The 13,676-nt window shown below is 37.6% G+C and overlaps 1 protein-coding gene across 7 annotated transcripts in view; it reads left to right on the top strand.

Annotated features, from left to right (window-relative positions):
- LOC124138210 (calponin homology domain-containing protein DDB_G0272472-like) overlaps positions 1-13,676 on the top strand; it is a 99,557-nt gene that overhangs the window by 64,224 nt on the left and 21,657 nt on the right. For 4 of the 7 annotated variants that reach the window (XR_006861605.2, XR_006861604.2, XM_046504769.2 and 1 more), the window contains exons 5-8: positions 2,201-2,287; positions 6,386-7,220; positions 10,818-10,993; positions 13,046-13,203. Coding sequence is in view for 2 of the 7 variants with exons in the window: in XM_046504769.2 (XP_046360725.2) it covers positions 2,201-2,287; positions 6,386-7,220; positions 10,818-10,993; positions 13,046-13,203 (1,256 nt within the window). In the remaining 5 variants the exon portion in view is untranslated. The remainder of the gene's footprint in view (positions 1-2,200; positions 2,288-6,385; positions 7,221-10,817; positions 10,994-13,045; positions 13,204-13,676) is intronic. The other 3 variants (XR_006861608.2, XR_006861606.2, XR_006861607.2) reach the window with 3 other exon arrangements.

Below are 13,676 nucleotides of genomic sequence, written 5' to 3'. Positions count from 1 at the left end.
GTACAATGAATACCAATGCCTCCGTACAATGAATACAATACTAGTACAATGAATACCAATACCTCAGTACAATGAATACCAATACCCTTACAATGAATACCAATACCTCAGAACAGTAAATACCAATACCTCAGTACAATGAATACCAATACCTCAGTACAATGAATACAATACCCTTACAATGAATACCAATACCTCAGTACAATGAATACAATATCCTTACAATGAATACCAATACCTCAGTACAATGAATACAATACCCTTACAATGAATACCAATACCTCAGTACAATGAATACTATATCCTTACAATGAATACCAATACCTCAGTACAATGAATACCAATACCTCAGTACAATGAATACAATACCCTTACAATGAATACCAATACCTCAGTACAATGAATACCAATACCCTTACAATGAATACCAATACCTCAGAACAGTGAATACCAATACCTCAGTACAATGAATACCAATACCCTTACAATGAATACCAATTCCCCAGTACAATGAATACCAATACCTCAGTACAGTGAATACCAATACCTCAGTACAATGAATACCAATACCTCAGTACAGTGAATACCAATACCTCAGTACAGTGAATACCAATACCTCAGTACAGTGAATACCAATACCTCAGTACAATGAATACCAATACCTCAGTACAATGAATACCAATACCTCAGTACAGTGAATACCAAAACCTCAGTACAGTGAATACCAATACCTCAGAACAGTGAATACCAATACCTCAGTACAATGAATACCAATACCTCAGTACAATGAATACCAATACCTCAGTACAGTGAATACCAATACCTCAGTACAGTGAATACCAATACCTCAGTACAGTGAATACCAATACCTCAGTACAATGAATACCAATACCTCAGTACAATGAATACCAATACCTCAGTACAGTGAATACCAATACCTCAGTACAGTGAATACCAATACCTCAGTACAGTGAATATATATACCTCAGTACAATGAATACAATACCTCAGTACAATGAATACAATACCTTGGTACAGTGAATACTAATACTTCAGTTCAGTGAATATCAATAACCGTACAATGAATATGAGTACCTAAGTACAGTGAATACCAATACCTTAATCTTTACAGTATAAAAAATGAGAAAACAAACAAACATAGGGAGCAGGTTGCAGTAGGGTACACAAAAAAATCAATATTAAAAAACATTTTTCTTGTGTAAAGATCAGAAAGAAAATATCAAGCACACAATGTTGCCATTAAAGAGACAGAACAAGCCACTTATTTCTCTCCTGTACAGAAGAGCTGGCAATGTGAGAAACACAATCACCCTGAGTGTCCACAGCAAGTGATGCTACTGAGGAGTGTTTGTCGGGGAAACTGTGACCTGTAACCTGGCTATAAAAGTTGCGTTAGGCCCCAAACTCTCCTCCCTGATATCATTAAATGTCTCCTTCAATGTAGACTTTCCCATACAATTGGATTTACTGATGAAACGTCACTCACAGATTATTTCCATCCCCTCTTTTCATAATAGAATGGATTTTTTATCGGCATGAAATACATTTGAATGTGGAAAGCCTTATGTCTAAGTGCAGTATCATTGGCCCACACAGCCACCAAATTACAATCCACATTTTGCGAGAATTGATTTGTGGCCACGAGGATAGGCTTAGTACTGGCTCTGTCGTACATCGTCCCCTGAAATCCATGTCCACAAATGCTGGTGCATCGTGGAGCTAGCTCAGCCCGGCACCTGATTAGACTTAAGTAATTGAAAACCAATTGGGCAGAGTATCATCTGCCTCTGAAGCTGCAAAATGGACTACCCGATTCTCTGTATAATTCCCCTTCTTTCACAGGAAATAGAAGTTTATATCGGGCAGATGATGGAAATTGCTTCCTAAAGTCCTGATTGTATTTCACCCTGTTTCTAATGCTGAGGTGTTTGGTAATTCTTGGCCTCCGAAGCAGATTGTGCTTGATCTGGTTGCTTTTGAAGGACACTTGCCAGTTTTGTGAAAGTTTTTCCCTGGCATTATAAACACTCACAGTTCTACTGACAAATGCGTGATAAGAAAGAGAGATGGAAAGTTGTTGATGGGCGCAATGGGTATATGATGAGGTTATAGCTCAAATGAGGAACTATATTTTACGGTGTATCGATGACGAGTGGTGATTGTTGTACTTGCTTCACAGCTGTTATGGAGGAGAGCAACGTCACAAGTCCAGACAGTTCCTTTCTATCCCAGGATTCCACGGCCACGGACCGAAGCAAAGCTAGAGGTAAGATGCTTCCTCATGTGTGATGACAAAAGCCAACTTTATCACAATCACAAATGTTTCTTGTTTGCATGTATATTTTCTGCCTGTTTTGTAGGTTACTTGCAAAACTTAAGCTTGTAGTCTTCATTCAATTTTATGAAAAAAACAATTTGTACCCTTTTTTCTGTATATGTTAACCGACAAAGTTATATCTAAAAAAACAATTGCAGCTAAAGTAAAAATTATTGAAATATCGTGTATAGGCCTATAGAGGATTTGTTGGGTTGGGTTTGTTTAGTTTAAAAAAGAGTACTACCTTGAGGTGCTCGCGGATATAGTCGGAAAAGTACAATCAAGATTTTTTGTGAATATGGGAAGGGTTTTGTCACTTATTATTATTATTGTTGTTGTTGTTGTTGTTGTTATTATTGTTATTATTGTTGTTATTGTTATTATTGTTGTTGTTGTTGTTGTTGTTGTTGTTGGAAGCAGTTAAAGAAGTTCTATTTGTTATTGGCTGATTTGACATTAAAATTCCACCCGAAAGAAATCTTAAAATAACACAGTTTGTAAAAGTGGTTTCATTCTTTAATAATTCTTTGCCTTAGTGTTGTTAAGATACATTTCCATCAAGTTTAAGTCTCAACATTAACTGCAATGAGAGTCATACTGTTATCAATGTTTGATGTTTATGCATAGGAATGAGATCTATTCTTTTATGCCTACCGATAGGCCACAAGATCACATCATTCATCTATGCAGGCTTTGACAGTTAATATCATAAAGGTAATGGCACCAATTGGTAAACAGGAGATACAGACTCGGCAAGATCGGGAGATTAGGTGCCAACGTCAGGGAGATTTCAGCCAGAGGGAAAAGATACCAAAGTTCCACGAGGAACTATCTGTTGGACTCAGTAATAATGGTTGTGAATGTCAGTGTAACACAGCTAGGAGATCCATGCCCCAGTCCTTATTGTGGCCTGATTGAGCACTCAGTGAGTGAGTGAGTGAGTAAGTGAGTGAGTGAGCAATCAGTGAGTGAGTGAGTATGGTTTTACGCCGCTTTTATCAATATTCCAGCAATATCATGGCAGGGGACACCAGAAATGGGATTCACACATTGTACCCATGTTTGGAATCAAACCCAGGTCTTTGGTGTGACGAGCAAACACTTTGACCACTAGGCTACCTGCCCGCCCCTGATGGAGCAATCAATATTTATTCATTAGGCCCCACAAATTTAAAATTTTGTGTTACAGATTTTCTTGACAAATTTAAGATTTTGTGTTACATATTTTCATGGTCATGAGGCCAGAGTCAAAATAACAAATTAAACAAATATTTTCAGTTTAATTTAAGATTATATTTTCTAAAAATAACGTTTTGAAACAATAATCCAGATAGATGTTTAAAAGCCTCATATCTATCAAATACAGAATTTAAATCTTTTTATTGTGCATTTGCAAAATTATAGCAGGTTCATTCTTAAAATAAACATTTAAATCGGTTGATACATGAATTCACTGATTTGGGTCAGTTATATATTTCAAAGACATTCTTCTAAGATTAGGTTATTGAAATACACCAGGGAAACTGCTTTGAAATTTATTCCTCCTTCAATCAATACTGGTAGCTGGGGAATAAATGTGTAGGGCGTTTATGGTCGATTTATGATTTTTTGTTTCATATGATGAAATAGTTATGAATCAATTAATAACTTGAAAAAGTAAATATGTAACTTTCAATAACTTGATGATTTGTCAATAATCTAATAGAAGCTACGTTATTTTAGATTATTAATCCAACGTTTTCAGTAAGGATGAGTTAAGCTACATTTCATTCCAATATGTATTAAAATTGAGAGCTGTAAATACAGCTAATGTGAGTGATGACTAGGTGCATGTGAAACCCCAACAATAATTAGACCTATCCTGCAAGATCTATTCTCACACATAATGAACTCTTTACTCAATGAACCACGTTGCAACATCTTTGAAGACTCTGCCATACGAACAATAACGGAGATTGACTTGCTCCGTACCAATCATAGCTGGTCATCACGGCAGCCAATTTACAGCCAGCTCCCTCCGTGCTTGCCAAAAACACATCAATTTGGTATTGTGCTCACAGACGCTCATCTGGACGCGTTCAAGTGCAGCCTCATATCGTTAAGTTTATTTGGTTGAAAATAAAAACTTTTATTGATTTGCTTTTTCCCGACAGGTAAAACAGTCATTTTTTCGTTCATTGGTGTCTTTGTTGGTTAAGTAAAGGTGTCGACTTCACCGGTCTTAGACTAATATATGGTCTGCGAAATCTTTTAGTACACAATTTATTTCTCTCTTCTAAAATTTTATTGTCATTATTTCTGATTTAAAATATACAGCTAGACAGACTTTATGTTGTAAATTTGTGTTGATGAAATTAAATGTTGAAATTCCACAATAATGGTGCAAGGGTACATGATCCTCGCAAACTTTCTTGGCAGCCGTCCTTATGAGTTGGTATTTTATCAAGCCAGTCAGGAAATGTCTGTTATTAATTATCTAATCACGTTCAGAAGGGACACTTGCATATCTTTTTTATCATGTACATTGCTGTATAATTTCTTTCGCAATCTCCAGTTGGCTGCGTTTCATTGACCTTCAGTTAATGACCTTGACTTGTTTGTGAAAACTTCACAACACAGTGTTTTGAGGTCTTCCTTGCTTTTGTCGTGTAACCAATAAACCTTTCAACAGGAACTACGTGGCATAAATGTTAAATCGCTGTAAGGAGTTTATTTACAGTTTACGATGGTGAAGCTTATAAACTATTCAGTCATAGTTATATCCCTTCCTCACTATCATATCTGGCAGGTAGTCAAACTGACAGAAATAATAAACATGTTTATGGTTGAAGACCATGTGATTTAATTAAGATATATGTACGTGTTCTTAATTAAGACTTTAAACACAGGTGCAGGTATGCATTCAGAAACAACATTTGGAGGTTGGGTAAGTTGATTTACTGTAGGGTATAGCGTAACGTTGGACATGGAAATAGGCAATGTTTATAAGAGTTGCACACGCGAACATGTCGACTTGTCTTGGGTGGAGAGTAAGCTTGGTGTGTCTGTGAACTGGAAACAGATTGTAGAGAGGCAGTCGGAGATAAGAACACAGTGTGTTAATGAGGAAGGAACAAAGTGCAAGGCATCTCCATCATCCTTCAATCTAGCTTCTGGAAACATCTCAAATATTTGTTTTCTAAGTGTGGTTGCCATTGGACGGAGTAATCAGACATTGAGGCATTTACAGCCAGTTGCATGTTTCTCCGGATGAGTCGGAACCCCGTGGACTGACATTATCATTTTGTAGACCGTGGTCTGTGGGAGAACCCAGAATATTTTCCAGCCTGTGGATTGAATTGAATGTTTGATATTTTGTGATTCATGGCAGATTCAAGGTAGTGTCAAGGCAGATCCAAGGTAGATTCAAGGAATCTCGAGCAGTATTTGGACTTTCGATTGTTGTGTTTTATCCTTTGATTTTAAGATATGCAAAAAGTATGACAGTTTGGAAATACAGTAGTTACAAAAGTAAATCCTACAAGTGGATGTGCTGTAGTTCGGGTTGTTGTGTTCCGACCTTGTTTTCAAGATCTCTTGAGAGCTTCCTAGTTGCCAAGAAGCATTTCTGGAATTCCTCTGATAACAGGTGCTCAAGAGTGTGATTTGAAATACAGAAGCGAGATAGACACAAAACCCATCCTCGTCCTATCGCAGTAACGGTGTTAATGTTTTCTGATCAGAGAACCAAGTATATCTCTAAGGTACTCCACCCTGGAGAAAACAGATAGTTTATCTGGAAAATGTCTTTTACAATTTCTCCAGAAACCAAATGAAAAAAAGCAAATGAATGCATAATCAAAAGTTAAGCAGTCTCCCTTATAAGGCAGAACTATGGGTGTACTCAAGAATTGTGTTTTTCTTGTGTAGCCGTTGCTATTGGCACTTAGATTGAGCATATATTTCTGGATTTCACATAATTGTACAAAATCTCTTTTGCACATAGTAGCACAACTATCGCTATTTATATTCTGTTTTCAATTTTTCTGACTTTCCATTTTGTTACAGGTTCGTCCCCACATCGACCACACAGTAGAGATAGTTCTGGGGAGGAATCAGTTGATGACATCACCCCAGCCGACGTCAGTCCGTCTGTTAATGTGGACGACCTCCAGCGAAGAATCACTGAAAGTTTCAGTCGCAAACTTCAGGAGTGGGAGCGAATTAAATATCGCCGAGAAACGAAAGAAGGAAGTCCTGAGATAGAGAGGAAGGGTAGTAAGAGTCGGAAAGACGAACGTCAGAAAAGTAAAAAGTCCCGAGAAGAAAAGGAAAAGGAGAAGATGGAGAAACAACGTGAGCGAGACTTGCAGAAGGTGGAACGCGAGCAGGTCAAGCTGGAGAAGGAGAAGATGAGGCTTGAGAAGGAAAGGCTCCGAGCGTTAGAGCGGGAGGCCAAGTTGGAGAAGATGAAGGGAAGGCTAAGTCAGTCGGATGAGTCATCTTTCCGGAACCCCATCATCAGCCCCATGGCAGAGTACAAGGTCACTGCAGACTTCGCTCGGAAGCTTCATGAATGGGAGGTGATGAAAGGGTTGTCACATGACATCTCCACCGCCATCTACCTGGAGGCTCAGAAGCGAAGCTTACAGCAATCACGAGAGGCTCAGGAAACAGCAACGGTTAAATCCGAGCCCCAGACCTCACCAACAGGTGGAGCCACTGGTGGAGCCGGTCAAGGCGCCAGACCCAAGTCCAGCAAACCTCCACCATTGACTCTACAGCCTTACTGGGACTCCCCTGAAGAGACCTCACCTATAGAAAAGTCCTCGGAGACCAGCGTCGGGGACGACACCAGCATCACGGAGGAGGGCACCACCATCATGAAGTCCAACATTGCCAGGTGAGCTCTAGCTCTAGGCTAGCTTGTCATCTTTTTTGGTGACTGACAAATAGTACAGATCAATCATAGGTTTTATTTCCTCAGAAATATTTTGGAATGTTCAGTGAGGACACTGTTGATGTTATATGGATATTTAATTCATTTCAGATCTAGCTCAAAATTTATCTACATATTGAGATCTATCAGTCATAAAGCTTATTCAGGGCTGAGTGAATGCAAGATTGGCCTAGTCAAAGGTGATATAAACAGACTACTGTCACTACTCAAAGTGTCAATAGCCTAGGTTTGATTCTGAACATGGGTAAAAGGGATGCGGCCCATTTGATATCCCTGTTGTGATAGCTTAATTTGTTGTAATATTGCTGAGAGTGGCGTAAAACTGAATTCACTCACCCTAGACCAGATGTCATCAGACACATGGACTTTAAGAAGCCCCTTGTACCTATAGCTTCAGTAAAGGGTTTTCTAAGATCTCAAAGATCGCTGTACAGATTCTTGAAAGATGGAAATCTTAGACCTGACAAAAGTTAATCTTATTCATAATTGGGTATGGGATCAACTGTGCCATACAGCTTTATGAGCATGGAGATAATGTAACTGGATTTTCATACCCTGGTTTGAATCAAAGACAATTTTTTCAGCGAAGAATATTTAACTGTAAGTTGTATGTGATTGTCACGTATCGTGGAGCACACACTTTTGGTGGGGTATGTGCCACATGACAGTATATATCTTACTATACCAGATATAATGCTGTGTGTGTAGTTGGTAGGACTTGTAATTTAACTGGTCAGTAATTTGCAGAGTTTCTGGAAACATACTAGGGTGACATGTGAGGAGTTAGATTTTTAGAAAAGTTTAGATTTTTTCATTAAATTATTCAATTTGTGTCTAATATGGTATTGCCATTACTACAGGCTCAGTAAAATTTCTTATGTGTTTCTTATTTCTTACTGATATAAAAATTATCAGTATATTAATATTATATTAGTGTTGTGTTGCGGGTTCAAATTTTGATTTCTGGGGGGTGGGGATGTTCAAATTTTTCATTCATGGCCTCAGTGTGTGCGTGATCAGGGCCATTGGAGGCGTCAGCTTTGGAATGTAAATGTATTATTAAATAAGAAATTGTATATGTTTGGTTTATGTCATAAGACATGATTTTTTGAAAAGAGGGAGGTTAACTATTAATGATTGTGGTAATAATCATGGTTTGAGAAAATCTGTCAAATGCATACCCTTTATATTACCAGTCTCACTGTATATATCTTTCACCCAGTTAGCTGTAGCCAATAGCTGAGCATCTCTATTAGGGACCATGTCAAAAACATCCCATACTATTTCCTACCTGTTAGTTTCATTAGACTGAGTGTTTTACTGGAGAATGCTGACTTCCTCTTGGCATGGACTGGATGACCAAAGATAATTGTGACATGGTACATGATCCATGAGACACTGGCATGAAGAGTTTGGTGTGGAAATGCTATGCAGTTTTTGACACAGTCCCCAAGTCATGCTATCTGCACAAGTATTAAGAGTCAACCCAGTCAACAATTATCCAATAAAATGTATGGGTCACTAATTATTGATTGTTCATAATTAGCCCTTTTGAAGAGCACAAAATCACAATTATGTCATTAAAATCATTGTTCTTAGATATCATTACACCAATTGATTGGTTACCATGAACTGCAAGTAGTTTATATCTGGGTTGGTTTTGTAACTAAAAAAACAATAGGTTAAATTGAAGAGGGAGAGAGAGAGAGAGAGTTATTTATTCTTTTAAATTCTCCCTTCTGGCAGGATTTTGGAAATGAATCTAAGAATGAACTGGTGGTGATCAAAATGTTACAATATTACCGGTACATCAAAATGTAGATTTCTATAAGTATCAATGAAGACATTATATTATAGACAGTTAGGTATCAGTTTACAAAGGCACTGTCATGTAATTTTTCACTTTCAAGTCTTATAATTTGTGAACTAACTTTTTCATGTTCAGTTGATGACCAACTGATTATAAATTTAATTTTTATTTGGCCACACCATTCTAATTCTGCTTACACAAAATATAAAGAGATTTGATACAAATCTTATATCCTACCTTTTAACATTAGATAACTAGAGAAATAAAATACTTAACTGCATGTCCGTAAAATATATCTACCGATATATTCTGAACCACAAAAGAAATGTCACTTTATAAAAATACTTCATGAAAGTTCCCATTGAAATATCAATGCATTTTTTTGGCGGTAACTCATTTTTAAATTAGTTTGTATCCTAAATTAATGTTAATGGCCAAAAAGTGCCACAAAAAATTATCCATTAGGATGACTGTATGCTGGCCAGACTGCACGAATGGTTGTCAGTGTCCACGTGAGAACCATCTGGTTCTCTGATTCTTCGTAAGTCTTGGCATGGCGCTAGTATCGATACAAGAATGTTGGATCTACGTATTGGGGTGCCGTTTATCAGAAAAGGCACAAGGAAACGCAAGTGAATTTAGATTATCATTGGAAGCATTCGGGACTTTGTACCATGCGTTTTGGCGCCCCATATTTGTGTCACCTTTTGGACATTAACTTTAAATTTGTATACAGACTAATGTCAAAAACAAGATACCTCCTAAAAATCCATTGATGTTTCAATGGGAACTTTCATGAAGTATTTTCATGAAGTGATGTTTCTTTTGTGGTCTGTATACCTATATCCAGTGTATGTACACAATATGTCCATGTATGTAGTTGTCATGGTAGGGTATGTGTCTGTTCCTAGTTCTCAGAGAGACAGTATTTAGTAGGACTTAGTTTTGAACTCTTTGAGAACAGTGTTATTCTACTTTATTTTATTTGTAGCTGTAGATACTTTATAGTCACCTGTAGCAACCGTATTCAACATAGTAGCATCTAGTTGATTTATTACAAATATAATATTTCTCCATCTGTCACATCAGATTCCGACCTGGGTATCCGATCTGCATTTTGGTACATTACAGGAGGTATATGTCTGATAGGGAAGAAAAAGTCAAGTAAATTGTTCCTGATATGTCAGCAGGTTCCGACCAAGCCATCAGATCAACACTTTAGTGAATTGTAGAAGTGTAGCTATAAGCCTTTTCGTTATCACAGCTAGACATATTTCTATGAAAAGTGCATCCATTATGCATCAAAATTATTGTACCGGGTAATAAGTTTTTCTCAAAGAAATCAAACTTAAAAACAGAGATTGTTCTATTTTTGGACAAATATATTCCGGCCATTTCATGTTCAAAATTTGTTCGAGGAAAGGAATTTCCACCGAGAGAATGAGGGTATATTTGGACAAAGCATAGCTTTAATGAACAATTGACTCTGCCTGGGTGTTACCATGGTGAATACGGTGTATATATCAACTCCATACTCCAGACATGTGTAGTTACAGTTATCATTTATTTTGTGTCTGTTTATAGACTTTTTTATTTCTCCCTCCTTCCTGAAGGCATGCCTATTGTACCCCTTCAACGGCGCCACCATGGTGGCAACCCAGGGCAATGGGACCATGTCTTCGTGTGGATCGTGCACTAACCTGTTTTTGATTCTGATTTCCGGCAATCAGTGTCGATTCATTTGACAGTCTGGAGCGAGCAAATCTCCAACTCCTTGAGGAGCTTCAGAGGAAGGAACTAGAGTATGCAGCAATTCAGGAGGAAGTTCTTGACCTCAACGAGAAGCTTTCTCTGGTCCGAGACGAACATTCGACCGAGATGGGTACTGGAGCCCTTCATATATTCTGTGAGATATGTCAAAAAGAGATACTGCTGAATTTTACATAGAAATATCAAACATTGCTTGTCAAATTTCAAAGAAAATTATTTTTGTGACAATATCTTGACAGTTTGGGAGATATGTATATGTTAAAGATCATAAGTATCTCTTTGTGATTATGAGGTCTGTATGAGTTTATCATTTTGTCCTTTCTGTCTTACTTTTTTTTTGAAAGCAAGAATATTTTCCTATTTTTTCACTCTTGTCTACCACATGTGGCGAGATTGTACTTCCCTTGCAAATGTCAATGGTTTCTTCACTGCCATTCTGCACATGCATTCGTTGTGTGTACAGTACAGTCTACCTGGACGCCTAGGAGATACAGATAAACTAGAATTTGAATTATAATTGATACTGATTCTTTTAGAAGTCTCATTAGGAAATGAAATTGGGAAAAAATTCTTGCTTAGGATATGTATATAATAAATAGCCAACATGAGCATTGAAAAATTATCTTTGTGAAAACGTTTGTAATGATTACCTTTTTTATTTTTATTTATTTGTTAAATTGTTTCCTTTATTTGTTAATGATTATTTTGTGCTGTGTTGTGCTATCAGTGTCTTTATGTCCATTTATTTATTGTAATTTGTTTTGTGGCCAATTTCACCTCACCTGGACTAAAAGTCTAAGTGAGATCATGGTATGTCGTAGTCCTGACCATCAATTTCCAACATTTTTCTCTTAACCCACTGAACAGATAAACCTGAAATCTTATAAGGGTGGTTATCACCACATAAGAGATCAGAGTTGTTCATGGCAGTAAAATCAGCATTTCTAGGGGAATCTTAGACATTCAAATTTCAGATTCTCAGATTCCGCAAGACCAAGACATTTGAATAATACTATGATGTGGAGCAACACTGTGACCCTCACATTTGTTCACACCCACAGAATAAACTTAATTTGGTTAAAATTTGAGAATCTTCTCAGAAACCATATTGTCAATGTACGTTTTTAGCAACAGATTATGATAACAAAATATGGCGAACTTGCTTTGTTGCTTTGAGCTGAATAGCAGATAGAATAGATCGGAATTTTGAAAAGATCAGAACAAAAAGTTACAATACTCTGTAATGAGGAGCAGTAACTAAATAATAATTAACAAAATCAGAAATTTGCACATCACTCCAGTTCTAAAACGACTATTTCTTTCACATTTCATCATGGAGCAACTTCAAGCTACTCCCTTGCCTACCGATGTTATAACAATGAAGCTCCAACCTATCACTCAAAGACAAAGTGTTCATCTCAACAACACAAGCTGTAACTCTTATGGAACAAGATCCTTTAAATATGCAGCAGCTTCTTTGTGGATAGATATACCACTGGAAATAAAACAATCCCCAAATTTATCATCTTTTAAAGACAGTGAAGAACATTCTTTTTAAGACAGGCTTTCCCCTAAACTGTTTCTTGTGACTCTTCCAACAAACGCACAGAGCATACTTTACTGTGTGAATGTTGGCACTATATACAGTAAACTACACAGACGAACTACACTAACGAACATGGTTATAACAAACTGACTTACATAACAAACTTATTTTTTGCTAGTGTGAGCTCTGACCAATGAGCACTCAGATTACATCACACAAACTGTGATATTTCTCGTGCGACATGTGCCATAGCATTGCGGCCATTTACGCTACACAACATCAGGCAACGATAGGGTTCACACAAAATTCTTGTGTGGATTAGGGTTCATAGTTACTTACAGGACTTAAATAGACACTTGTCACTACTGTAATGGAATTCGGGCATATTTATGGGTGATTGAGGAATGTAGTGGGTACAAACCAGAGAAATATTGATGATGATTCCTTTCATGAAGAAGAGTTTCTGTCATTGTCAATTTGCTGAGAATCATCTATTATTTTGGACTATAATTATTTTGAACAGTGCTTTGTGATATCTTTTCAATTACAAACCAATATTTCTAAAGGGGCATAACTCTTGAGTGACTTATGTGATTAGTTTTCGTATCATTACTGACTGAAGTGTTTTGTGTCTGTCTGCAGCCCGCTACAGAAAGCAGCTGTCTTCAGGAGGAGGCACGCCCCAGGCTGTCAAGTTGGAGGTCGGGGCACTGGAGGCCACTGTGGCTGACCTCGAGCAGAAGATCAAACAGCTGGATGGTGTGGGCGAGAAGTTGGCCGAATCGATGGAAACTGCTGCTGTAAGCCAACAGGAATCTGTCGTGATCCCTCTTTCTTAAGATTTGAGTCTTGGTCAAGTCTAGGTCTAAAAGTTGTAACTAGCCCAGACTGTCTCTATGGTGTAGTGAATAGAGTATTTGCCTGGGAGGGGAAGGTCAGTGGTTTAATCCCCTGGCCACATCATTCCAAAAGACATATAGAGATGGTACTTGTTATTACCCTGCCTGGCACTCAACATTAAGGGGATAAACAAAGACTGGTCAGTCCGGAGTCATTAATGTGTCTGATTGAGTTGTCCATGGTATCTTACAGTATGGTATCTCATAGGGCTAGTAGTACAAACATCCACACACACGCACGCACGTGCACACACACACACACACACACACAGAGGTACATGCAGGTCTCTATGTGAGTGAAGTGATCTTGTACACGATATTAAACCCCACTGAGCCTCACCAGTTATTAGCACCATGTATTATAATGAGACATT

The sequence above is a fragment of the Haliotis rufescens genome, unplaced genomic scaffold (assembly GCF_023055435.1).
Source record: "Haliotis rufescens isolate VD_foot unplaced genomic scaffold, xgHalRufe1.0.p SCAF_40, whole genome shotgun sequence".
Lineage (NCBI taxonomy): Eukaryota > Metazoa > Mollusca > Gastropoda > Lepetellida > Haliotidae > Haliotis > Haliotis rufescens.
This window is presented reverse-complemented; position numbering and strand designations above follow the sequence as displayed.